This window comes from Anabas testudineus, chromosome 9 (assembly GCF_900324465.2).
Source record: "Anabas testudineus chromosome 9, fAnaTes1.2, whole genome shotgun sequence".
In the NCBI taxonomy this organism is placed as follows: Eukaryota; Metazoa; Chordata; class Actinopteri; order Anabantiformes; family Anabantidae; genus Anabas; species Anabas testudineus.
The window spans coordinates 17,670,672-17,698,460 of NC_046618.1; the positions used below are offsets into that span (position 1 = coordinate 17,670,672).

Below are 27,789 nucleotides of genomic sequence, written 5' to 3' on the forward strand. Positions count from 1 at the left end.
GGGACGTACGTATTGCGTCATGAACAGTCACTGTTTTTTTCAACTGGTGCACATTGAACTCATTTGTTCGTTTTAATATGCAAAAATTAGAAATATACAGATACAGTGACTTCACAAAATAGTCAGTTTTGCACAAAGACAAATGTTTTTTTTGCTGTTAGGTTCACAACATTTGCGTGTTTTTCCTTAATCTTACATAATAATAACTCAATTTATAATACAATTTCAATTCACATATTAAACTTCTTTTACAACATAACATCAATCATTATCTTTTTACAGGGTTCCATGGTGTGTTACATAATGCAACTACAAAAAAAATGGAACAGCTGACCACAAGACCATCTCCTCTTCCTTCTCTGTCCTTCTTCTATTCGTCTTCATGGGCTATGAATCAATTTTTACATAAACTTTGTCCCTGGAGAATATTTTAATGGCCTCCTCAACTTCAGAAAGCCTAGAGTCAAGGTAAGCCCGACGTGATTGAACACTCAGGTTGTCAGCTTTTAGAGGGAGTGACAGCAGTTCAGTCACCAGAGAGCGATGAGCTGAGGACAAATCAACAACAACAAAAATAGACAGGTGAATATTTAATGTAAATTTATTACTCTACATGTTACCATGATGAATGTACAGGCAGAGATAAAGAGCAATGGAGACATACTCTCTTTGAGGGAATTCAGTGTCTCTTGTCTCTCAGTTTCAGACATCAGGGTATGACCAGCTGGGATTGTAGGATCAGGTGCGTTCCTCCTCCTCTCTTCCTTTTCTTTGCGCCACTGCTCCTTTCTTTCCTCAAGACTGTTTGGATGTTGGTGTTAAAAAGAGAGAGTAAAACAAAAAACACAAGAGCAGTGAAATATCTCAGTGGTGAAAAATTCTGCCTTTACTAACTTAGTTATTTTTGACAAGTTTTCTAAAGATTTTTAATAAGACATGATATTGGAATACTCACTACTGAGGCACCTGTCCCTTGACTGCACTAGGGACAGGCTTATCTCTTAGGTTTGTCAGTGACTGGGACCGACGCAGTACCGTTTTTCCTGCAGCCCGGGCATTATGCTTTATGAAGTCTAGGGTTTGACCTTGCACCTGTAACTGTATCCATATACAACAACATATGGAATTAAAACAAAAAGGAAATATTACAAATAAACATCAAAGTGAGCAAAATGAAAAACCATGCTGTTTTAAGAAATAAATAAATTCTTAAAGCCCCACTCTTCTGTTGTTGAATCTTATATAGAAAAAAAAAAAAATTGGAAATCCATTTATGAAGCTGTTTATACAGGACTGCGTAAAACGAGTAAACATAAGTTGGTACTTCTCACTTGTAAGTCCTGGCTGTGTGCTGATTTGGAGGAGGCCGGGCGTTGCACATCTACAGTGGAAGGTTTGGAGTGGGGTCTTGGTGGGGCAATAGATCCACCATTAGAGTGGGCCTTTAGAAAGTTCTGACACTGTGGTTTGACAATTGGACTTGAAACCTGTATTAAAAAGACTTTATTACAAATGACAGAAAAGAAATATGAATAATTATTAGCCTTTTAGCATTGACAGACAAAATCTCTACCTGTAGTTGGGCCATCAGCCTGGATGAAACATTTTGGTATTTGGAAGAGGTCCAAAGGGCCTTGACTGGAACGGGACGAGACTGTGCTCGCTCAGCCTCCTGCTCTTTGTAGCGTTTCTGGATCTCCCGGAGCCGACGCACGTTCTCCTTACCAAAGTCATGTACTCGCTGTTCTTAAAGGCCAAATCACAAAAGAGTTTTCATTACTGCTTGGTGGTTTGTGTGCTCTATTAATCACTCTTGTTTGCTCAAACAATTAAGAAAATAATAATACAAATAAGAAAAAATGGGAATTCCTTACTTTGCTTGGGAACAGGGGTGATAGAAACACCATCTAGTTTGAGTAGTTCCCCCACTACCCCTCTCTGCCCTCGTTCCAGAATATGGGTGGCATTAAAGCCAATACGGGGCGCGTGTGCTGGGGTACGAGCACTGTAACAGTCTGGGTGCAACACAGGATCTGGAGCAAGTGGCCCTGAGAGCAGCGCCAAAGTCCCATCATGGTTTCCCTCTAAACGCCCACGAGCTAGAATGAAAGAAAACTACATAATGTAACTGGAGGCCTACACTAATTCTATAAGACAATGTAAACTAAGAGTTCCAACACATCCAGATAAAAGGTCAATCTAAAGTGGTGGTGATACATGTGACATTTGTGTTTACATATGGTTTTTCTGAGCCCACGCCTATAAAAGCCACCTATCAGATGCATTTTAATATGCCATAGCCTTGTGGTTACATCTAACCTGAAGCAGGTCGTTTGTAGTACTGGGGAAACAGAGAAGGATCTGGGGGGATTGGCCCAGATATTGATGAAGGGCCCTCACACATCTGAAGCTGTAAAAGGCAAAAACAAATAAAATGTGTCAATATCAGTTAAGACAGATATATCAGAGTCAAACACACAAACACATACTATTCAGTGGTAAGATGACCATTGACATTGTCTTTATAACAAGCAAGATAGTCATTAATCATTGATTACCTTAATCATGTATGTGGTAGTTATTGCACTGAGTCATTAAAAGTTGATAACCAAGTTATTCAGGCTGTATTACACTTTGCAGAAATATAGTAATCTATTTAGCTAGTGATGTATATTGTAAGTTTACTTTGATCAGAAGACTGTATGGGCGGTGGTTTTGTAGCTTTAATTGAACATTTGGTGACCTAAATGAACTAAATGAATGAATTCTTCAGTAATTCTTGTAGTTTGTTTTTTCAGTTTTGAATATCAGCTGTTTTGAAAATCTATATTTATTCAACGTTGAATTTCTAGCTAACGCTAACTAACGTTACGTGCATTTCGAGTGGCGTGTAAAGTCTGCTAATTAACACACTCGTCCACGAAAAACAAACACAGACATGCGTTCAATTACACATATTAGCAATAGTGTACGTTAACAGAAACCTGCAGCCTGTTGGGATGGATAAAGTTGTTAAATTAATTCGTTTACCTTTAATATTGTCTTGTTTATCCGTGGAGCAGCTGGTCACGCACGCTGATGACGCCGAAGTGTCCAGGCTTGTTGTAATAGCCTTCACCATGGCAACGGGGCGGCCGCACACAGAACTAGACCTCACAGAAGAGAAGTAAAACTCCACAAAAGAGGCAAAACCCCCACAAGTTTCATAAAAACCATTTAATTGATAAGTAGTGGACAGTTTATCAGAAATGAGACTCGTACATAGAGGTACTACTCACCACAGCCTCCAAATGTTATGTTAGTGAACACCGGCATGGTCGGTTGAAATTGTGGAGCATCAGTGTGAAGAGCACCCATAGAGTGACAGTGATAAATGTAATACTAACACTAATGAAGTCTATTATTTAGTGATAATCGCTAACACACAACTCACACATGATTTAAATGAAGGTTAACCTGTTCTCGACAATCGTACGTTTACCTGCGTTGCACTGCAAACGAAGACGTTTTAAAATCTAACAGGTGAATTTCTACAATTATTTGGATATATCCTGATTATTGTCTGACAGGCTGACAAAATTAATTTCGACTCCCACACTCTCACTTCAACTACAGCCCCGATCTTAACCATTCCCAAATTAAATGAAATCTAAATCTCATATTGTTTGTTAGAGTATACTGGAATGATACACTGCACACAACCTGAGATTAACTTCTATCTGACAGACCAACCTCAGGGTACAATATACCAGTTTTATTAATGGTGCCATTAGGAGGAGACCAGCGCCACCGAGCGGTGCCAGACTCTACTACACCAAAACAAAAGAGACGCATTAAGGAGCGCGCCTCCCACTGCTGTGACACACTGGCATTATAACCGGCAGCAATTATGTAATAAAACAATGCAGTGATTGCACTGTAAAAGTATTCCCAAGCCTGCACGTTGCTACAGTCCATTAACTTAATGTAATTTACAGAAATCTATTTACAGAAATGTATTTAAGCTTCATTTACTGCATAGTACTATTCTACTTTGTAGAATAAAAATCTGCAAAGCACTTAACATAAATATCATGAGTACATTATGGGGATACATATTCCATATTTATGTCTAACGCCCACTGAGCTTAAGAACTTCAGCGTGTATTGTAAAAAAAAAAAAAAAAAAAAAATTCACACGATGCAAATTGAAAATATTTACAGATAATTTAGTTCAGTTGCACAACGGCCCCGCCCTCGGCCGGAGGTCTGAGTTGCGCCTGCTCAGTCTGTCTCTGCTTTCTCCTTCACTGTGTCCTGCTGCACCGAACAGTGCTGAAAAACTCTGCACACTCCGGCCCACAAATCAAGGTAAGAAAAAACTGACTTTATCTCATTTTTATTTGAAAAAAGGGCCTTGTATTATGTCGGTTTCTGTGCATGATCGCTGTTGTCAATAGTCCTTAGACTCTCAGGGAGATAGGAGTCACATTAAGGGGTGGGAGTGGGAGCAAGCGGGTAAAACTGGGATCCAGCACCGGTTCAGGCCTGTATATACCACAGGGTCTCCAATATTCACAGTTGTAAAGTGCCTGAAATAAGATCTCCATAATACGACAGTAGGCTAAATGGTGAATTTTTTTTTTATTTTGACTGCGATGCATCATCTACACTATATTACTTAAACATAGAGCAATGGTATAATAAATTACATGTTGCTATGTTGTTGGCCAAGTGCACAACAGACATCAACAATGGAAACTAGAGATGGATGCACATACAATGCTCATCCACTTATGGGACAGGGAGACCCGGTGCCGCAAATCCTGTCAATCAGACTCTTTGTCATGAGGCACCTTGTTATTAAATGATCTACTGTATATAACAACATCCATTATCTTATGGGCTTGGACCTTTATACATCTTCTCCTGTGTAATTACACAGTATGCTCAGTGGTATTAGACACTGTAGTATTGAATCACTCTGAGTAGTTATTGGGCAAATTAAAGATCAAGGTCATCTTACAGGAAAATGTGAAAGTGAAACTTGTGTTTTTACTGTGTAACATTGATATTGGTAGGAATCTGGAGTCATTTAATTGCTCTCTATTCAAAGTTGTGAAATCAGTGATTTTGACTGTTTCATTAATTGAATTACAACACAAGTTGATGCAGCCAGTGGTTGAGCAGGTACCTTGAGGTCCAGTCTAAGTGACTCATGACTGGAAAATACTATGAAACATATACATGCACTTTACATTCATGCTATGAACTGACGTAGTGTAACTTGACTGCACTTGACCTTATCTCCCACACATTCCTCTTGTCATATGACACACACTGTCACATGGATTCACATTATATGAAGATTCAGGCACTTTTAATTGAATATCTATTTACACAGTTTTATATTCTGTTTGTTTTTTTCATATTATCAGCATTCCTGCTAAAATGTCGCATTTTTCCAATTAGTGAATTAATTTAAAAGTTATTGCTGAAATTATTTGTTTGAATGGTTAAGACAGATAATAATGATTGCATATACATGCATCAAAATACACACATTTTAAAATTTTTATTTACAGTACTGAAAGTATGTCGCCACATCTCATATGTGTTCTTGATGAGCTCATATGAAAGCAAACTTGCTTTACTACTAAAGTAATTTTTTACACTGAACCATCATTCAATTGAAGTAACAAATAGATTTTATGTCTCACAGTGTTCAGCTCAGTGTCTGTTTGATTGTGTACTACAACCACCATCTTGGTGTTTGTCTGTGGTCACTTCTCTTGTTTATGTGTGTCATTTTGACCTTTGAGCTTAGCTGAGGCTGTTCTCTGGTTTCAGCTCAAGAAGATTTTTAAAGTTAGTGTCAGGAGTGTGTTTGTATGTAACCACAATGTGGAGGTGTAATACAGACAAATGCATACATTTTTATTTGTGTTTTAATAATAATAGGAACCACGAGGAAGACACATGTTGAAATCCAGTCACAAGTGTTTTAGTGTCAGGTTCACCTGGGCTAAATATAGAGAGTGAGGGACGAAGGCTCGGAGGGGAAGGCTCTTCAACCCTCATCTCCTCCAACATAGTGGTAGAGATGAGGGGTGAGGAGTTGAGGAAGTGTCTGGGTGATATGACAAAGACAATCTGGGAATTACACGTGGTCAGCAAAATGCAACTCAGCAGGCACGTGGAGTAGTTGCTTAGTTTTGACACAGAGACGAACATGTCTTTTGAGGCAAACTGTTAAACCCATGGACAGATGAGAAAGACGAGGCTCTTGCAGGCCCTGAAAATGCATTTTGTCAATTACTTTTTTAACATAAACAGTGGGATCCTGCAAGAACACAACATTTCCTGGTGACAGTTGTGAGGCTTCTTGTTTGTGATCCAGTATTGTCAGTCATTTATTTTCAAACCACACCCACACAGATCTGATAAAAATAGATTAGCTGAATGTTAAAGCAGCTGTAATTTATTTTTTGAATAGTAATAGAATATAGGACAATATGAATTTTGCAGCTTTACAAAGCTGCATAGTAGGTTTTAGATCATTATTTAACTGTTGTTTGACTCATATGAATATTTAAATGTTATTAAGAAGGGGGGGTTTAAGCGTTACACCACCTCTGGATGTAGATAAGGCAAATTTGGACAGAGATTGTTCCCCGTTTTGAGCACACAGACGTTTCTTTTGTTTCTGAAGACCATCATTTTGTGCCCTTCACCCTGTAATCAGCATTCATTGTCTGATAAAAATACCATCTGTCAGTGCCATACAAGGGCTCTACACAGACCTTATCGTGTCCAAATGCTTTGCACAAACTACATGCATCCATCATCTGCTGACCTATGTTAGACAGCTCGCGATGCATGCTCTGCAAGAAACGTGCCACTCTGAGGAAAATAAAGTTTTTATTGTCCCTCTTTACGCATCCCTCGTCTGAAGAGACATGGCAGAGAAAGGAGTGGGGAGTGTGATGCAGCAGGACAAGTCAGGAAAATGCAAGCAGGCAGAGAACAAAAGCCACTGTGTGACATGTCAGCACCACGCACCCAAGGGACATGGTGAGTGGGGGGTTTGTGTGTAGAGAGACATATGTCTTAATATCAGAGTCTCTGGATGCTGTTAGAAACCAGATGTCAACATAAGAACTCAGTTTTCATCCGTACCCCTCTTTAGTTTCAAATTGCTGGATTTCCCTGACAACATTTGGTGGCCGACACTGGTTGAATGGTTAAACAGCTTATAGGTGAATCCTGCACGCACACTGACCTAGAAGATGTGGATGACTGTGTGAAGCATCATGGTGCAGTGCAGTGGTGTGCAGGACTCCTAGGTGCTGACTTACCAAACCTACTAGTGCTTATGTTAGCTCTGCTGCATTGGCTTGCGTAAGATTCCCTTACACATCAGATGGCACCTTCTCTTCACAAGCAAAGCAGAAAGGGAAAATTGTTAATGCTGAAGTGCAGTACTGATTTGCAGCAAAATGTCTATGTTGGTAGGCGCTGTGGCCCTTTTAACTTCTTTTTCTGCACATTACTAGCTCCTAGCTCAAAGAAAATCAGTTAATTTAGTTAAACAGCCTCTGCTGCTGGCTGATGGACTGCTGCCAGGCCCTGTCCAGATGGCAAAAGTTTTCCAGCTGAGGCACTTTTATGTGTACCGGTTGTTTGCATGTACATATTTGTTAGAAAATGCTACAAGGCTTTATGTGTGAGTGCAGCTCTTTACATTTGTTTGTACCTTCAGAAGTGTTGGCTTCTGCAATGGTAAAAAATTTGTCCTGATTTAGATTTAGAGGGGTACTCCAATGATAAATGAGCTTGTTTTTTATATACATAAAAATGCTCGTAACCCTTCAACTATGCAGCAGTAATGTTGATGCAGTGAAATGTGTATTTATGTGTGCGTTGTCTTGTAAAACCTTCACAAAACCTTTTATATACATGTCTGTTTTGTTCAGGCACAATGGCTGTCCCTCCTGCTTATGCTGACTTGGGGAAATCTGCCAAAGACCTTTTCAACAAGGGCTATGGTAGGTCCAGAAGTTCTCCCAACATACTATGATAAACCCATGCTGGAGTAGGACTGATGTTTGAGAGCATTTTGTTGTTCTGTTGTTTAGTTTAGCTGCAGCTGTTTTAGAGTCACGCAGTGCCGATCGAGGGTTCAAAGTAATTTTCCATCCTTTCTCTTTTTTAAAATTCCCTGATGTCTTCCCTCCCCAGGCTATGGAATTCTGAAACTGGACGTTAAGACCAAGTCCCAGAGTGGTGTTGTAAGTACCATTGTGTTCTCTGTAAGCCTGGCGTGGTCTTCTGGCCTTTTCTCAGCTCTCTGCAGTGTAGATCACTTGGCTGACTCACAGACTCCAGCACCACATGTCAGTGTGTGTTTGCTGTCTGACATTAATAACATACAGAGCCAGCAGAGTTAACATGTCTGCATGGCCAGTTTACAATTTGCCCTTTTCCCTCAGACGTGTTGTATCCTAAAGAGGAAAATGCATTTCATAGAGTGTTTAGTTACTTCCAGAGATGCTGTTTTGCTATAAACCTGTTGCCATGGTAAAACCATAATAAGCACTCACATGCAGTTTCCCACACGCCACAAACCACACTGAAAAAAAACAAACATGTCTTCCACAGGTTTCTGCTTCCTATGGCACTGCTTTTTTATTTTCCCAGTGAGCAGCTGAACTACCACATATAAGCTCAATGTGCTTCTTCCTAATCTTTTCTGTGTTCTCTTTTTTTCTGCTTCTTCTTTGGATGTTCCTGTCAGATGGTAAGAGAGAGAGAGAGAGTGTGTGTGTGTGTGTGCACATGTAATGATTAAACACCGGTGCACTGCAGGGTAAGCCAGTGATACCGGTGGTGTGTTTGTGTGTAAACAGTGTGTGCAGGCTTCCTGTCAAGTGCTTCTTTGCAGAGGTAACTTGTCCTATTGACATCCTAAACCCCAAATGCTGCAGCCGTAAAAGCACTGATACTCAAATATGCTCTCGACCAACCTCTCCTTCACAGTCCAGTCTGTATTTTCAGTTCCCATCTTATTTCTTTTGATTTTAAATAACCAGTCATACAAACCTGAGAGAGATTGTGTGGCAGAGCCAAAGCAGAGATGTACATGTATTTATTTTTTCTCTTTCTTTATCCCTGAATGCTTTCTTACTCTATCTGCCTTTAGTTTAACTGCTGGTCTCTAAAGTAGCACCTGCCTGTCTGCTCCCCTTCCCACTTCATTTTCCATCTTCATCTCCCCCCTCATTACTCCATCCCACTTTGCCCTGCAGGAGTTTGCCACCTCAGGCTCCAGCAACACAGACACAGGGAAGTCAGGAGGCCACCTGGAGACCAAGTACAAAATGAATGAGTTGGGCCTCACCTTCAACCAGAAATGGAACACAGACAATACCCTCACCACAGAAATCACTGTAGAGGATCAGGTACTTACAGTATATATGACAGAGGTTCACTAACTTACTGAATAATGCTAATAAAAAATACCAGCTGATACTCTGTGTTTCCTGTTTGGTTGTGTGTAGCTGGCTCAGGGCCTGAAGCTTGGCCTGGACACGTCGTTTGTGCCCAACACCGGGTAAGTCCAGTCCTGTCCATTTTAAATAGTTTTCAATGTCTTTATAGTGAATAAATTAGTCAGTCAATACAAAAGTCCTGGTATCTAATTGACTTGCCCTTTTTTTATTTCTGTATAATTCTTCTGTAGCAAGAAGAGTGCCAAACTGAAGACTGGTTACAAGCATGACTACGTCAATGTGGGGTGCGACCTGGACTTCGACATGGCTGGACCTACTGTCCACGCAGCGGCTGTGCTGGGCTACGAGGGCTGGCTGGCTGGCTACCAGTTGGCTTTCGACACTGCCAAATCTAAACTGATGCAGAACAACTTTGCCCTTGGATACAAGGCCGGTGACTTCCAGCTTCATACCAATGTGTGAGTCACTACATCACAGAGAAAAGAGGCAGGAAATGGAAGTGATTCACTGGATGAGGATAGCAGGAGAGCGGAAGCATTTCCTCAGAATGAAAATCTACAGTTTAGACTAATATCTACTGCTAATGATCTCCATCTATTGTATCTGTGTTTGGCTGATGTATTTCAGTAATGAAGGCACAGAGTTTGGTGGTTCCATTTACCAAAAAGTGAACAGCAAGTTGGAGACAGCGGTCCACTTGGCCTGGACAGCAGGCAGCAACAACACACGGTTTGGAATTGGAGCCAAATATCAGCTGGATAAGGATGCAACACTGTCTGTAAGAACTGACTTCTAAACATCTCAGATACATCTAAAAATATAGGAAACCTATCACAATGGCAGCAGTGACATAATGCAGACATTAGACAAGACAACAACAGGGAGAAATCGCAGAAACAGATTAAACAAGAGTCTGCAGCCATGCTGTATTCAGTTGTGTCAAGTCAAATGTGCACAGCGACAGTGTTAACATGCTCATGATTAGCAGGTACCAGTTTCTTCTGTATTAATGCTGTGTTCGCGATCAGCTCTCTCGTCCATGATATTTTGTTTCTCCTCGCAGACCAAAGTAAACAACGCCTGCCTTGTTGGAGTTGGATACACACAAACCCTCAGGCCAGGTTAGTTAATCTCCTTTTTTAGACAGTTTCATTGCCATAAGCATGGTTAAGTGAGGCATAACTTTGTACTATTTCCCTGCAGGAGTGAAGCTCACCCTCTCGGCTCTGATTGACGGGAAGAACGTGAACACCGGTGGACACAAAGTCGGCTTAGGCTTTGAGCTGGAGGCGTAAAGTTTCATGGGGAGAACAGACAATAAGAATTAAAGGAAATCCACACAATAAAAAAAAAAAAACAATGTGACAACACTGCAAAGTGCTGTTCAGCACCACATCTTCCCTCTGAGTACTACACACACATAGTTTATAAAGACATACTCACATTCTTTGGCCTTAACCGCGAAACCTCACGCCTCCAGGACCTCCACGACCTCCACAACAGTAATTTTTAAAGAAATCAAGCATTATTTTTAAAATTTGAAATTATTTACAATCAACTTTCGAGCATATATTGTCACAACAAAGGAACAGACTTCAGCAGGCATCATGCAGATGTCTTGTTCTTCAAATCATGTGCTACTTATGACCAGTTTGACCAGACAAAGTGCACTTATAATAGAGCATTTGTGTCTCCGCCATATCTGTGTTTTTTATTTTGATTTTCTTCAGATATACTCTGGGTTCAAGCATTAAAAAGATTTTTAGATGATACAGAATATACTTGTGTTTTGTTGCATGTATTCAAGGGTAGAGAGAGGTTTCTGAAGTACAGTGACTGTAAACAGATGCACTAAAAGCTGGAGAAAATAAAGCAGAAAAGACAAACAGCAGCTGATCCTTCTCAGACCGGGTTAACTGACTTTGATTCACCATTTGACCTCAGTAACACAGTTATAAACTGTGAACTAGCTAAAGGTCTATTTTTCAGGTCCCGTTTGGTAAAAAGGGCTGGTGGAAATTAGGAACTCTGTGTCTCGTCTTATTTTGGACTCTGTACCTGTACTGTTATCACTAAATTTCACATTATCTGTGCTGTGCTTTGTGTAGGACAGTTAGTAAACATTTAGGACCTCAAACTGGTTTTATTGAATTAATGGAATAAAGAAAAAGTTAAACACTATAAACGTGATGTTATGGTTTCATTCTGGCTCACGTGAAACAGTGAAGGAAGAGAAGTGTCCTCTCATTCTTAGAAAAATGAAAATGAATCACTCACAGTACATTAAAACACTGTATTCCATTTACAAAATTCAATTTTGTTTTACAACGTATTAAAAGAATTTCTGATATTCAGATAGTTTACAGTACAATCTAAACAGCATAGAGTTTGCACACAAATAGACAACAGGATGCCACAGACACTTTCATCTGGTTGTGTGATCTGTATCCAGTAAAGACACAGATGGACACAAATTTAGGCAAAGTGTAGAAAAGATTTTCAAATTGCAGTGGCAATACCTAAAACACATGAATGAACATATAATATATAAAAAGAGTAAGACTACTATTAAGATAAACAGTCATATTGTACAGGTGTCACTCTGTCCATTCCCATATTATTATCAATAGATGTACAAAAATGATTTCATTTGTGAAGTAATTCAGCATCTAGTTACCGCTTTCCATGTTGTTCAGTGATTGTCTTTTTAAAATAAAATCTGCATTCAAAAATTGACACAAATAAAAACGGATACACACATCAAGATACCTAACACAAAGTTCAACACAGAAATATGTGCACAATACAACTACAACCCCCTTTTTTTTTTACCCGTAATGATTGTACATAACACATTTGTTTTGACGTTTTCTGAGAAACTAAACAAAAGTAACGGAAATATATAGTTTCAAAACTAATATCTACATATTTCTGTTTCTGTTTACAGACATTATCTCCCTCTCTCATTCTCTTGTACTTTATGTAGAGTAAGTTTAGGATAAAATGTAATGTGTGTGTGTGTGTGAGAGCCGTCTCAAGAAAGATACAGATTGAAGTCTGCAGCCCTCTCCACATATCACAAGACTGTAGGACTGTTATCACTGGGATTTTATAAACCGTTTAAGTATAATTTTGCAGGATCATGTGAGTGGAATGGTTGATCTGTGCAAAATGAATGGTACAATCTATTTATTATCTCTGCTTAACTTTAACGGGCAGGCAAATAAATAAAAACATGTCTCTCATTGAAGTTATAATCAAAGTTAGAATTCACTTCAGTGCTCTAATTTCTGGCAGTGAGGAAGTTTACCTAATCCTTAATCTCATTAAGCAAATATGTGCCGGCAGCAATTCCTCCATTCACATTGTTGGACACCACAGCTGATCCCACAGCCCCGTGTAGTTTGACGTTTCATCCACACAGAGGCAGTACAGTACCACATCTAATCCAATAAGCGAAACAATTTTAGGAGAGGTCACTTCCACTCAGCCACGTCCACTCCCTCAACATCTAGGACAAGCACAAAAGGTGAAAGTCTTTACACATACAGTGAAATGTCAGGCAGAGGCTTGGCATCAGAACAAGTCTGAGAATTCAAATGTGTTTGGTATGAGGAGGGAAGAGTGCGAGTGTGTGTGTACCTCCATACTACTCTCCGATTCCTGGATGGTGTCATGCAGCAAACTCTGGAGTCGGCTCTCAAATGTCCTGCTCTCCTCCACGAGAGGCTCATCACTGCACACACACCCAAAGTGATTCATGCACATTACTCATGATTTTGATACCTTCATCAGGAAATGTATTCGTGACCTCTGAAAGATTGGACAATGCGGTCAATAATTAGGAGTGTGTGTGTGTGTGTGTGTGTGAAAGCAGATAAAAAGTAGTGAACTTGTAAGGGAAGTGCACTCACAACTGCTGTAAGCTGGGTCTGGGGGTCAGAAGAGGAGGAACTGACGAAGGGGTTCGTAATCCATCGGGACTCCCACTCACCGGGCTGCGAACTTTACTCTACACATGACAAGATGATGCACTTTATTCTGTGTCTACATAAAAGCATACAGCGCCCGCTCATTGTTTCAAAATATGATGAAACAAGTTCTCACTGTATGTTATTGACTACATTTAGCATTTTTAGCATTAGAGATTGAGATTGTTTTACAGTAGAGCTGATGTTCAAGTGGTGCTTGAGAAAAACTATCAACACTGCCACGCCTCCTGCTATTCCATGATTATCATTTAAAGTTTTTTTAATATAATAATACGCAATATATGAAATGAACATAGTGTAGTTCATGTGTCCTTACACAGGCCACTTTGAGCAGGTTCCACAGCTCCCTCTGTCGTTTTTCCTGCAGACTCATGAGGACTTGTTCACTCTCAGCCATCCTCTGGACCACGCCCTCCACCTTCGGCAGCAGCTCCATCACACGCTGACGGCACACTGCTGTCTTACTGCGTACAAAGGAAAAGACTCGGTAAAACGTCCGTGTGCTGACGCTGTATATTACAGAAAGTAGTTCTGGCAGGTCGCTGGTTTGTTTAATGGATCGCGTATCAATTGTTTTGGATTACTAATACATGAATAAAATGTTTTGCAGGTTTGCCATGTTGTGAACAGGAACGTATCCTAACTTCTATACAAGAGCCCAAACTTATTGAATAATGACTTACAAACATGTACAACCACAAATCTCATGACCCTATGTAAAATTCTGTGTGGGTGCCGACACCAGTCAGATGGACAAAAATGTCACTCGCCTGTGTCTTTTGACATTTTTCCAGGCAAACATTTTCATTTGTCATTAGATGAAAAACATTGGTGTAGCTAATAACATTTCCTTTAAGTGCTCCAGTGAGCCATAACAGGGCAGGGCCCTGGTGCATTAATGTGGCCATAATTACTGTTACTATTTTCTGTTTCTTTTCTGATTTCAGAAATCTCAAATGTGTTTTGTGAAAAGGTCATTTTCACCAATAAAAATCCCTTTTGTGACTTGTATACAAATAATGAATTATGTATTGACATACATGATGTTAAATAGTACAACATTTGTACATTTTTGATACAGCCTGTAAATTGACCCTCAACATTGCTTTACAAAATCTATAAAAAACTTTCTTCTGTTGTTTTTACAGCGGCACACATTTCCAAACAGGAGTCACACAGTACAGCTGCTCAGGACTCATTCAGTCTGTTAACCCACATTTTCCCAAACATAATGACGTATTCCAGTATATTGGTTATTCATCAAAAGGTGTGTTGGGGCTTTGGGCGGCTGTGAAATGTGCCCTGTTTTATGCAATCTGGGAATAGTTTTCAGGATTTAATGGGTAAGTACCTAAGGTGAGTGTAGAAGTCTTTCAGCTTCCTCTCGTAGAATTGTACAGCCTGAACCACCAGACGAACCACCTCCTGTCCGTCCCCTGGACACCTCTGGTCTGAGAAGGAAATGGAAAAATTTATTTTCACTTGGAGACACCATGGAGAGTGTTAAGTAAAAAGTGAACAGATGCATGAAAATCCAAACCTCTGTGTTTCTCTCTGAGTTTGCGGAACAGCTCCATGGCTTTTCCTTCACTGAGGATCAAAGAGGGGAAGAGAGCAGGGCCCAAAATCAGAAAGCAGTTGATGTTGTTTCAACTATTTTTACTGTGGAGTTTGGTTCAGACTTACAGTGTGTCCAGGGCTTCTCCACTCCTCCATGGCTGCCTCTGCACATCGACTATATCTGGCTGCAGCTGCATCATCTCCTCCTCCAGTTCACTCACCTTGGCCTGGACAACCAAAAACGAGTTTTAGTCTTTCTAAAGCACATGTTAATACTTTTACACACACACGTGCACTCAACTGTACCTGACCACAGCTCAAGGCAGTTTGCTCCATCTCCCTCCACACACTCAGGAGTTTCTCTGATGCTAAAAAACAGTAAATTAAGCAAAAGAAATGTATTAGTCAGACAAACAATACAATTAAACCAGTATGAAAGGGACAAGTGTAAATTCCCTGCTATCTACCACCACATTTTTGAAACATAGTACCGATCCCAGTGGCTGTCTGCTCCTGGTATTTGTCCATGTCTATGTGAAGGCTCGTGATGAAGAACTCCAGCTTAGCTGTAAGTCTCTGGTGCATAGACACCATCTCATTCTTCTGTTTGGACAGTGAAGAGTTGTGTCTCAGCAGGCTCATACTGAAAGAAAGGAATGAATGAAGACAAGAGTGTTTCTGTTTGACACAAAGTGCTTTATCAAACTGTTAATACATGTCTATGTATTTGTGTAGAGTATGTCCTACATGGCAGCTTTCTGCCCCTGCTGAAGTCTTTGCCAGTCTTCTTTCAGAGAGCGGATGGTGTGCCACGCCTGGCCGCAAGTCCTCCTCAGATGGCTGTAAGGCAGAGCACGCTTGGGATCACTCTCTGTGAGAAAGAAAGAGATGGAAACACACGGACAGACAAGAGCAAAGGATGGTTATTTTTATTTAATTTTATTAAACCAAACATAGCACTTTATAGTCCTGCAAACTGATTTATTTTGCTCCAGGGTTTTCAATTCAGACTGAAAATAAGCTTAAAAACATTTCACATTTAAATCTACACCAGTAAACACTATTAACCTTTTTGAGGGGGCGTAATATTTGTTTCACCGTTACATACACAGATGTGTGTGGTTTAGATATGGTCAAGTTTGTTGAAAAAAATGTTATAATAGTTTATGTTTGGTAAATTATTAACAATGTATGCAAAACTTCTACAGGAAAACTATTAGATCATCACAAAATACAATAATAAATTATAAAAAAAAAAACATTTGTACTTACGGACAACGCGGATGTTTTCAGGGAGAGCACGTGGAGCAAACTGGGGCTCATAACTGCAAGAGGAGCGATCAAACAGGAAGACGAGAGGCAAATCTGTTCGACGCCCGTCTATCTCCTACAGAACAATAGTGCAATAACTTAATCTGTTATCAGACTGCTCTGCTGAATATTCTGTGAATGCTTTGTATGTAGAGTGTTTGTGTGATATTACTGTGTAATCTATGGCGCACTGAGTGGCCGCTCCATGAGGCTCCAAGGCTAATCCTGCTTCCAGCAGCAGCTCCTGATTGGCTGCAGGGATGTTGGTATCTTTTTCTATTCTCAGCTGCAGTTCGGCCACCGTCTCATTGTCCGAGACTGAGTATGTCAAGATCCTAGCGGACATCATGTTCAGCACATGAACTAGCTAAAGAAAAAGACAAGTGAAATAAGTAGTCGGTCTCTGAGAGATTCAAAGATGTAACCTCTTTATCAACATCAGACCAGTGATTTCTGAATAACGTTTAAGAATAAATAATAAATAAATGAATAACAATATTAACCTTCAGTTTCAGTAAGATCTCCAGCTGGGAGAAGCAGTCAGTGGGTGTAGTATTGGGATCTTTGCCTCTTTCCTGAGGAGACCACTTTAACATGAGCTGCAGCCACCTCTCCAGCTTCTCCAATAACAGACTGTAAACAGGTAACACATTAAACTGTCTCATTGATTCATTACAATCTTCATTTGGAGATTTTATTTTCATCATGAGTGCAGGTCTGTCACAGATAAAATCACCTATTGAGGTTGTTGGGCTGGGGAAGATGTTTAGAGAAGCGGACGTCCCCTGAGAGGTCCTCATAGACTACAATGTCACTGTCCTGTTTTAGCCTCAGTTTATTGTGCCTGAAAAGATGAAGGTGCATTATATGAGAGAAACCAAAGGATTCAGGTTTGGGTTTGCACTTCTTTGCCTTTTCATTTCTTCCCTCCATTTTATCCTCATTGTGAGGGCATGTAACTTTTCCATGCTGGTAACTGGACCTGCAATAATGGGCTATTTTCCCTCTATTTAGCACAGATTCCCTCGAGTTACACATCTTTCATTTATCATATTAGGGAATCACCAGGGACATTGATATTGGCACAAGCCACATTTCCTGCAATTCTTTACTTTAGTAGCGATTGTTGATATCTTCTGTATGTGTTAAAATCCATCAATGTAATGATAACATTATTTGGAATTAGGCTTATCATTGCTTAACACTCAAAAACATTGTTGTAAATCTTTTAAGGTGGTCTTACCAGGGAACAGGCTGCCACGTTGGTAAGAAAGGGCGAAATCCTGTGATACACTCAAACACCAAAGTCCCAAAGCTCCAGTAGTCCACCGTGACCGTGTACTTCTGCCTCTCGATGAGCTCTGGAGCCTTAAATTTGGAAGGAAAAATAACAGTTTCAGCTGTTGATCTCTTGACTACTGTGAGGAGACTGTGTAAAACATGTTCACCCAGGTTTCATCACTTACCAAGTACTGCAGGGTTCCCACAAATGAAGTGCAAAGGCTACTCTGGTCCAGCTCTTTAGCATATCCAAGATCTATGATCTTGTGGATCAACTAAAATTAAGGGAAAGAGTGAAGAATAATAAGATTTTAGTAGATTTGTCTTATAAGAAAATTCATAACTAGAAGAAATTGTTTTACATTTTGAAGAAATAAGAACTTAATCCAAGGAATATGTCAAGTTATTCTTATTACATGTTTTTTTATGTTCTGTGGTGCATATCTCTAGAATCTACATATCTCTTGTAGTGAAAAATCAAAAAAACAAAAAACAAATGTTCATGGAAAACTTAGTGCGGCTAAAGTTAGTTAAAGTTCAGTAAACAAAGTGATGTGCATAAATGTGAATATATGACCTCTTAAATATGTCGGGTCTCAGTTAAATAACAATCTTCACTTTCCTGTGTCCTATTGCATGCTGGAGTGTGGCATGGCATGATTTGTTGCATAAAGGACAAAACAAAGGGAAAGCCACAGAGGAAGTTAAGAGCAATGCCAAAGACCTCGTATAGCTACGAGGATGAGTTAAAGAATTACATTTTTCCACATTAAACATTCAGTGCAGCTGAACTGGTGAGTGTAAACATGTGAACGTGAGAGAGACGAGTCTCATGCACTTATTCCACAAAACCCAAAGAGGCAAAAAGGCTTTATGTGACCTCTCTGTTGTGGTTTGGCTGTATTTGTAATAACAATATGGTTCACAGGGTCTTTAACCCACTCTTTTCTCTCCCTGCTGCAGCACGATGTTTTCAGGTTTCAAATCTCTGTGGATGATCCTCTTGTTGTGGAGGTAGGTCAGAGCCGACGCTGAAGGAAAATAATAATAAGAAATAGAAGGAGGAACAAGAAAAATAGATAAATTAGTGGTCATTTGTAACTAGTGTTACCTAGTGTTACTAACAGACCCTGTCCAGCACAGACAAGTTAATCTGTACTTAAAATAAGCAAATGTGATAAATAAAACCTGAATGTAACGATTTCTTATTAAACTCAATGAAACTATGTTTAATAATGTAAACATTGCACAACTTCAATTTGTATAATTTAACCACGTGATCTCCTGTATTAAAATCAATAGGTCCATATAGACTCAAGCAGAGATGAGCAGCCACGATATAGGTCACATCTCCTAAACTACACACTCTTAGATTTTCTTTTCAGGTTTCAACTTTGTTTTACTTCTGACCAGATCGAGCAGCACTGTCAGATGGGATCAGAAGTTGATCACATCAACTTTAATGTCAGGTCAACAAAAACAAGATGTTTATGATGTTCATTAGCTTTTTGCTGCTGCACAAGAAAACCAGATTTTGTCTGAAAATCCTCTTCACTTATACAGGTGTACTCCAGGAGACTGTGATATCATAATAGCCACCTGCTGGTTGTGGTTACAGGTGCAACAAAGCAGGTTGGGTCAGAGATTAACCAAACAATTTTAGTCCACAGCAAAATACCTCCAGCCTGGTGGTAAGTTACACTTTAATAGGAATCGTCAGAGGATGAAAATTCTCTATAGAAAACATTATTTGGCTTTAGACCTGCTGTAACTTAGATTAAAGTCTAACAAAAAAGTTGTCTCAATTTATAATTGAAACTCTAATGTCCCTTCACTTGCATCAAAGGGTGACTAGCATGTGTGACATGCCGCAAGTTTAATGAAGCAGAACTTATAACCTTTGCTCACATACGTATGTATGTGTGTGTGTGTGTGTATGACAATGACTTTTGGGGTGTGGGTGTGCATGCCGTGCAAGCAGTTTTAAAGGGATCACTCATTATCAGGAAATGTCCACTAGTGGTTAATAGGAAAAGGAAATAAAAATGAATGATGCACAACACTATGTTACACAGTCTTTAATGATTGTGATGCTATCTCTCATACGCTGTTTGTAAAAGAGACCGTGACTGTTTGACTGTTGACGTAAAACTCTGTTTTAGGGTGAGCTGTCACCATAGTGACTAAGATGTCAGTGGCTTTGGGTCATTGGTGATATTACGGTACTGGTCACCGTGACCACTACCGCCATACCACAGAAAACTAATCACGCTGCCAGCACTCCTAATCAATCTGTCACTCTTACATACACATAATTAAAGATTTGGCAATAGTCACATTGCAGCAGGCCACTGAACCAGATACTCACAAATGTCGCGTAACAGAATCAAAACAGAGCCCTCCCTCATTCCGCAGCAGTTCTCCAACAGGTTCAGATACTGCAGAGATCACATACACAGACACATGACACTTAAATAACAGGAAAGTTGTACATGTGAACACAGCCAAGGGTCTGTTTATTTTATGAATGTCTCCTTTTTCAGGGTATTCTGCTCTTTGCTCTTGCTCATGTTTATCAGGCTTTACAGACCTTGTTACACAAGACATTTTGCACATCTCCTTTTTAATCCTTAATCTAAAGACTTAAATATTTTCAAAAGAGAGAAAACATTTTACACATACAGTTTAAAACTGCTTCACATCACAAGATCTACTACTTTTGACAGAGCTCTTATTTTTATAAACTAAAAATAGTTGCAAATTGGCAAATGAGCACTTTTGACTGATTTGTTTTATTCCAAATAATATATTTATAGTGTTTCACTGCTGGAAACTTGTGGTAGGCCAAATAAAGAAGGATGGTTTTCTACTCTCTGTCCACACTAACAACTCTATCTGCCCCCAACTCCACCGCTTAGTTTTTGGCCATCTGGGATGCTTTGAAATGTTTATGACAGTGCAGTTTGTGATGGTTGGCATTTTTTCTTCTGGTGGCTGCCTGGTGCTAACATTGTATATTGCCTCAGGCTGCACAGTCAGTTGGTGTGAGAATATCTCTCCCCCAAAAAGAAATGTAATCAATCACCAGGTATTGGCACACATTTACTGTATGTATCTTAATCTCAGGGAAATAAACACAATTTTTATTAGTTTAGTTTATTAGTTTATTGCAATTAAGCATGATTAGGGAGAGCGGGCTACAGTTGCCTTATACTTTTCTTAAACTTACCTTTCTCAAGTCCCCCCCCTGACAGTACTCCATTGCCAGCAGTGGCAAGTCATTGGTGGCCACAGTTTTCTGCATTCCCTCAGGAACCTCTCTGGCAGCAACCACATTGACATGGTTCAACCTGAGAGAGTAAAGGTCGGGCAGATATCAGTCTGAAAGGCTGCACAATGTACCTACGTCTTACCATTACTGGCATATAAATTTACAAATCAGGCACCAGAAATGTATTATTACAGTACTAACGTGCTACAATTTGTCAGAGTTGTAACAGAGTCAACTCTCCCTTTACGATACCTGACATCAAAATAATAAAATACATTTTTTTTACAGATATAGATTTATACTGTGTGTTTTAATGTATTTGGCCTGTGACCTATTAAAATAAAGTAAGGTCTAATTGCCACCCTGGATGCACCCAAATAATTTGGCAGTTAGGTAATGAACTTTAAAATGTATTTGATCATCCCTCTGCTCTTTGATCTGCTTTGTTACCTTCTCCGTTTTCCCATTCTTTACAAGTTTCCTAACTCTGATTAAAGCAACGTGTTTAAACAAGGGAGGAGAAACAAAAAGATAACAAAGACCAACTGATACCAGATCCACTAGGAAATTGGTTCATGCTGTAATCATAACAGTGTAGCACATGTGAACAGTGTGTTGTAACAGCAGATAGATAACAGTCATCACTAGAATAATAAGCATCATTAACAGACCTAGTGAGTTTTATCAAACTGGTGAACAATGACACAAATCTAAAGACCATTTGATATAGTTAAATCTATGAAAATCCTGTATTTTTTTTATTGTATTGACATAGGATTCTCATATATATGTGTGTGTGTTAAGTAGCTGTAATAATACAGCATAATAGTAAGTTGCCATGTATGTGTCCCCTGCCCTGTGGTTCTTCCACGAGTTAAGCGTGGGTGCACGGGAGGTTTGTGGCTGTGACCATGTCTGTCTGAAAACAACATACTTGTTAAACTGGGACTTGGAAAGAACTGGTTTTATAATCATGTTTTCACCACCAATGACAAAACACACACACACACACACACACACACACTTATCCCAGACAATCAAAACCTGCACAGGCACCACAAACCCCAGTGACCCAACACCTAAACTGAAGACGTGTGGAAATGAAACACAAAATGAGGAGGCGGCACATCACCGTGTCAGAAATAACCACCAACAGACCAAAATAACCCAAACACTGCTGTTCTAATTATTTAATGTCCTTGTGCGATTTTTACTATTTCAAGAAACAAATTATATTTTTATTTTGAGAAAACTTGTAAAACAGTACGATACATAAAAGTCAAATGTCAAACTAATCAGCACGCAGCTTGTCATGGACTATACCAGAGTGAGTCACAATACTCTATGTCAAACTAAAACCAAAACGACCTTCAAGGCAACACTTGAAAGAGTTTGGAAGCTAAAAAGAAAAACACGGGGAATTCACCACTTCAGACATTTTAAAATGTGTCACACACTAAGACACATCACTACCAAAAAAAAAAAAAAATCCAGAATCTTCTGTAAACAGACACACGAGCTGTGGGCAAGATGACGTGGTCAATCAAAAGCAAAGAAAACCGTTAGGAAATCTGACCTAATTCAGTCCCTGGATGTTACAGCATGAATTGCTAATGACTAAATAACTAAAAAACATTGTACTACAGTCTGTTCTGAACCTAAGCCTAATTGAGACCTATTGAGTTTTCACTTTGACTTTCATGAGATATTATTCTAAAAACAATTTTCAAAATCGCCAACTTTTATTGACCATGATTGATTTATAATGTCAATAAGAGGATGAAACATCCAAGGGGGTGAATACTTTTTATAGGCACTGTAAGAACAACATTTGTAGGATTATTTAAGAGTAGAACTGCGACTGACAAAGTAAGGCCGACAACTGTACAAGCCTGTGGGGGCAGTGCTATGATCTCGGGTTGCTGCAGTTGGTCAGGTCTAGGTTCAGCAACGTTATGTGCCCAAAAAATGAGGTCAGCCAACTACTGAATATACTGAATGACCAGGTTATTACATGAGTGCGTTTTTTTCTTCCTTGATGGCACGGGAATATTCCAAGATGACAATGCCAGCATTCATCTGGCTCAAATTGTGAAAGAGTGGTTGACGGAGCATGACATCAGTTTCACACATGGATTGGCCACCAGAACCTAACCCCATTGAGTATGTGAATGTGCAGGAGAAAACCTGTGCAGTGGTCAGACTCTCCCATCATCAATACAAGAAATTGGGTGTGAATTGAGTGTGTAACTTTTTTTTGACAGGCAGTGTACGATATTTGTATGTATAATATATGTTACACTTGAGTTATGTGATGTGTAATCCCACCTAAATTCCCTTTTTCTGTTTTAATGGATGGTATCTGCAGGTCTAAAGTTACCATGTGTCTGCTGTGAAGGTGAAGGAGGAAGGGTGGTGGGGCCAATAGAGATCCTTCAGCAGGTTGATGAATGTGAGAGTCAAACTTACCTCTTCATGATCTGGATCTCCAGACACCATCTCTCTCTGTTTCTCTCGCTGAGCTCCTGACGACACTGCTTTATAGCAATCTGCTCCTCTGTTTCCTGAAAGCATGATTAGAAAACAATAATGTTGCTGATATAAAGTGGCAAATTAGTATCAACAGCTTTTCTCTAACATTAAAAGTGTCCTAACATTTTTAAGTAGGCTGTGATTTTTTGTTATAGTTCATTCTGTGTTTACATCGAGGAATACAATAAACAATTATTTTCATAATTAATCTGTAGATTATTTTCTGAAAGTATCTATTAAATGAAAATACATTTACTGTCTACTGTGATGTTGTACCATAAATTGTTCATAACATTTGCAAAAACAATTTCTACCCCTTTCTGAACTAATATTTTTCACAACAATATAACAACAATAACATATCAGTGAAATTTATTTTTTATTTTTTATTTTTTTTGCTAAAGCTTGATATTTAGTATTTCTGCTTGATGATGTACAGAGATGATTGCATAGTAAAAAACAACTCTCTGCAAAGCACTAACCATCTAGCCACTTGCCATTTATAATGAACAACAGAAGTATATCTCACTAGTTGCTTCTCATTGCATCAATGGGGAAAAGGAACCTATCCTGCTTCCCATAAGCCGATCTTTGAACTAATAATAGCCTAAGAGTATAGTCAGAAATACAGGAAGATTAGTCATTACTAATACTATTATTCTCTACCGCAGAGGCAGAGCTGGCAGTGCCCTCTTCAGTTGCGTCACTTTCATCCTGTGATTTACTGCCACTTCCTTTTGCCTACGCAGATGATCAGCAACGATTATAATGTTAAATAATAAATCAGTTGCTCTTGAACACAGCTTTCTTGGTTACTCTAAACAGCAGCTGTATTATTCAAAAACTGATTTAAGAAAGAGAAAATTTCATAAATTAAAAACTTTACATATTTTAAGGTCAGAAATGCAGCCCCTAAGGGAGCAATACATGAAAGAGAAGAGAAAGAAGAGAAAGGAGATCCAAGAAATCATATTCTAAGTGCTTTTCTGCAGTCCCTGGATCTCAATGACATACGCCAACGTTCACACGATGATGCCTGACAAATCTCTATTCTTTACTCTTATGCAAGTGTGAGTAAATATAGTTGTAAAGAAAGGAAGGGGAAGGTCCACTAAGTGGGTGTATTCATCTTCTCATAGTGTACTATTGTTTATGAAGCCACTGTTCTCATCCTGTGACTTAGAGTGATATCATTATAAGAGATACGCTTCTACTGAACTGTGTGAAGATAGCGGCTTCCTGGACTGACGTCATCCTAATTTCATGAACTTTTCAGGTGAACAAAAAAGTGTCAGTTCCACATAGAAAATGTTAAGTTTCATGTGACTATTTGCATATGAGTACAGACTTGTCCAATAAGCAGCGATTTCTGTTTTACACCGCTGTTTCTGGGGAAGAGTGGGAGTTCTTCTGCTGTAATTTTAAGAATTATAAGTTTTATTTGAAAAACAGGACTAGGAGTTATTTATTTATCTTTTTTTATTGGCTCTATTATTTTTATGTCTTTATTTACATTTTTCTTTTTGATGAGATGTTTATTTCCGCTAGGAAAATGTTCTATATGAGCACTTAAAATGCTCAAACATGTCAAAGCCTGCTATTTGAACCTTTCTGGAAGAGGAATTCTCAGTTTGCTATTTGGGCCTGGTCACAAAAAAAACCAAAATTCAAAAAGTCACACCATGTTTTAAGTGTGTGTACCTTATTTTGCCATCTTGTTACATTCCCAAAGCCGCCGGTGCCCAGACGCTCTTTGAGCTCCCAGTGCCCACAGCTCTGTACCTGCTGCAGGTGGACTGGATTCATGATCTCTTCAGCACGTCCTACAACCAGTACAACAAATTTCAGATAAGAACTTTACAAGCTTAATAGTGGCTCTGTAAACACAAACTAGAAAACAAAAACACAGTGGATCGCCACTACTGGTAAAAGAGGCTCCATCAGTCTAAACTTTTCTTACCCTTAGTTGTTCTTAAGTTCATTTGGTCATTGAGCAACTTGGCATGCTAACATTACCATACTAAAAGCATTATTATGATAATGTGCAACTGTAAACGTTTAGTAGTGATTATAAGGTTGATTTCAGCAATGTTAAAGTTTAGTTTTCCTGACGGCTGTATTATTGGTACTGCAACAACTGTCTATGTGATAAACCAAAATAAACATTCAGATAGAAAATGGCCGCCCATTTAAAAATGTTGCTGTGTCTGCAGATACTACTACGAATACTAGCAATAATAATTATAATAATAATCTGATTTACTATTACTTTTGTTCTCAACAGCTTTCTCTAACTGTGAATAAACACTGGCTTCATGTTGTTTTTGTTTTTTTACACCAGCTGCCATGAGACAGATTCAATATTATACACTCATTTTATAAAGGGGGGTCAGGCCCAGCTCTATTAAGTGCTTCCTGTTGCAGTTTATAGGAATACTACATGACTACATACATACTAACATGAACCCATCGTGCTTTCGTTTCTAATGACCTCACATCTTTGCTCTTAACAAAACTTATACATTAAAAGGAAACAATAAAATAAATTCCTTCTCGGCTGGTTACGGTTCCTCGTTTCTGAAACTGTTACAATGTAGCACAACGTAGATGTTTTATTTTCATGTTGACAAGCTCCTTAACTTAAGTATTATTTGAACTAAATCCTACCTTAAACTTCGAAGGCAGCGTTCACACACGTTCACACCTGGTTTTCTTTGAATACTGTGTGTTTCTGGCCTTTAGACAAGTTAAACTTTTAACACAACAGTGGACATTTTGGCGACACAACAAATCTCACAAACTTTCTACTTCCTGATCCTCCAGTTTCCTGTAAACCTGCAGCGGGGGCTCCGCCCACATGAGGGCGGAGTCTCCGACTCGCATCCAGACGGTGAGTCCGCGCATGATGCGTTCAATGAACGTGTGTGAAAAGCCCGAGCTCTCACAGAGATGCCTCAAACTTTAAGGTTAACAAGCAAACAATACATATATAACATTGCAGGTATATTTAAAATGCTAAATGGTCATTAGAAAATCATATTGTAATAATTTTAGCACAGCTGAAAACATGCATGTTTCATTTTTCATTCCTAAATGACTACAAACCTTTGAACCAGTGTAAATCAGGCATTTGCTGTTCAGGAGAAACACATAGGGCTTTGAGGCAAATTGAAACATGACATATAAACTGTCATTCATTGTGGATAGTCTGTTTATTCAGAACATGCTGTAAAACATTACACAAAGCACATTAAATAGCCCTTATTTATTGATTATTATCATTATTAATAAGGAGCTGATCAGTGCCATTAGTTTAGTAATGGACACTGTCATCATCTCAAAGTGAACAGCATATAATAAAAAAAAACAATATAAAAATAACCCACTACATTTATATTAGTATTTAAAATGTTTTACTATAAAACATCCAAAGTTCTTCAACTGTACAGTGTCACTGATGTTCCAGCGGATGTTGTGTTTGGAGACGATGCACTTGAGAGATTCCAGATCAGTGATGCTCTTGACGTTATCATCTGCTTTTCTTGGATCAGGTGAAAACCTCAAAGTCTCATCTTCATTTGCTAAGACCCATCTGAGGTTCCGTGACGTCTTTGTGATGGTTGTGCGTGTGCCACCCACTTTATCAGATTGAAAATATTTACTAACACATCACGGTGCTGCTTCCCAGAACACGGGAGAGTACACAAGAGAGAAAACTTCAGGAAAATAAAGAATAAATGAAACCCATAATTAAAGACCTTTTGTTAGCTGTTATATAACTTTGAAAGTAACTTAAACGTTGGCCTCGATTGCATGGCCTATTATTATGCAAGCTTCTTTGCTTCAGTATAACGTAGCTGTTTTTATTCTGTCATAGCAGTTTAACAGGCACTGTTACTGTTGAAATGCTCTCATTTCTGTTTTTTACATTGACATTAAATGATAGTATATATAATAATATTTTGATACCAACAGTTTGTTGAAATGTCTGACAGTTGCTTGTTTCTTTTAGGTTAACATGTTACCTGGTGAGTATTACTTCAAATCAGAATTAAATAAGGGTACTGTTAGGCTTTACTGTTTTTACTATATGCTTTCGTCAATTCTATGTGTTCAGTAGATTAATATTGTGTTGTACTTCACGTGGGGACACTTTGAGATGGGGACAACACCTAGCTGGACAAATTCTTGTAGGCTACACTTGATACTTTGTTTATGGACTTGAAGAGTCTGAGTTCAAGGAACTACGAAAACATTCACCCACACATTAAGACAGTAAACACACATGTTTAAAAGTGTGGTTTTCATTGCATAATGTAAATAATGAGCTGTCAAATGAAGGCAAATTGAA

General features: G+C 39.0%; 3 protein-coding genes across 5 annotated transcripts; 1 reads left to right on the forward strand and 2 right to left on the reverse strand.

Annotated features, from left to right (window-relative positions):
• Nucleotides 1-58: 58 nt before the first annotated feature.
• Nucleotides 59-3,467, reverse strand: enkd1 (enkurin domain containing 1). Of its 2 annotated transcripts, XM_026344170.1 has the most exons (9): nt 3,279-3,467; nt 3,031-3,146; nt 2,320-2,410; nt 1,875-2,099; nt 1,574-1,746; nt 1,332-1,487; nt 956-1,098; nt 665-801; nt 59-548 (listed from the first exon to the last, which is right to left on the reverse strand). In XM_026344170.1, the coding sequence occupies exons 3-9, from the start codon at nt 2,402-2,404 to the stop codon at nt 388-390; spliced, it is 1,080 nt and encodes a 359-aa protein (XP_026199955.1). In that variant the 5' UTR covers nt 2,405-2,410; nt 3,031-3,146; nt 3,279-3,467; the 3' UTR covers nt 59-387. The 2 variants fall into 2 exon arrangements, with proteins under 2 accessions (XP_026199955.1, XP_026199954.1); XM_026344169.1 differs by having other exon boundaries at nt 3,031-3,291.
• A 787-nt stretch (nt 3,468-4,254) lies between these two features.
• On the forward strand, nt 4,255-11,268 carry vdac3 (voltage-dependent anion channel 3). Of its 2 annotated transcripts, XM_026342803.1 has the most exons (10): nt 4,255-4,350; nt 6,935-7,053; nt 7,956-8,027; nt 8,221-8,270; nt 9,288-9,440; nt 9,540-9,592; nt 9,722-9,949; nt 10,119-10,269; nt 10,555-10,612; nt 10,695-11,268. In XM_026342803.1, exons 2-10 carry the CDS (start codon nt 6,939-6,941, stop codon nt 10,784-10,786), a joined length of 972 nt encoding a protein of 323 aa, XP_026198588.1. In that variant the 5' UTR covers nt 4,255-4,350; nt 6,935-6,938; the 3' UTR covers nt 10,787-11,268. The 2 variants fall into 2 exon arrangements, with proteins under 2 accessions (XP_026198588.1, XP_026198589.1); XM_026342804.1 differs by lacking the exon at nt 6,935-7,053.
• A 505-nt stretch (nt 11,269-11,773) lies between these two features.
• ikbkb (inhibitor of nuclear factor kappa B kinase subunit beta) lies at nt 11,774-26,243 on the reverse strand. The gene is made up of 22 exons (XM_026342802.1): nt 26,106-26,243; nt 25,140-25,261; nt 23,376-23,470; nt 20,865-20,985; nt 20,004-20,073; nt 18,578-18,666; nt 17,821-17,910; nt 17,598-17,722; nt 17,091-17,198; nt 16,858-16,987; nt 16,527-16,721; nt 16,316-16,430; nt 15,791-15,914; nt 15,535-15,686; nt 15,350-15,411; nt 15,170-15,270; nt 15,024-15,073; nt 14,835-14,934; nt 13,800-13,947; nt 13,406-13,503; nt 13,134-13,227; nt 11,774-13,002 (listed from the first exon to the last, which is right to left on the reverse strand). The coding sequence occupies exons 2-22, from the start codon at nt 25,242-25,244 to the stop codon at nt 12,958-12,960; spliced, it is 2,217 nt and encodes a 738-aa protein (XP_026198587.1). The 5' UTR covers nt 25,245-25,261; nt 26,106-26,243; the 3' UTR covers nt 11,774-12,957.
• Nucleotides 26,244-27,789: the final 1,546 nt, after the last annotated feature.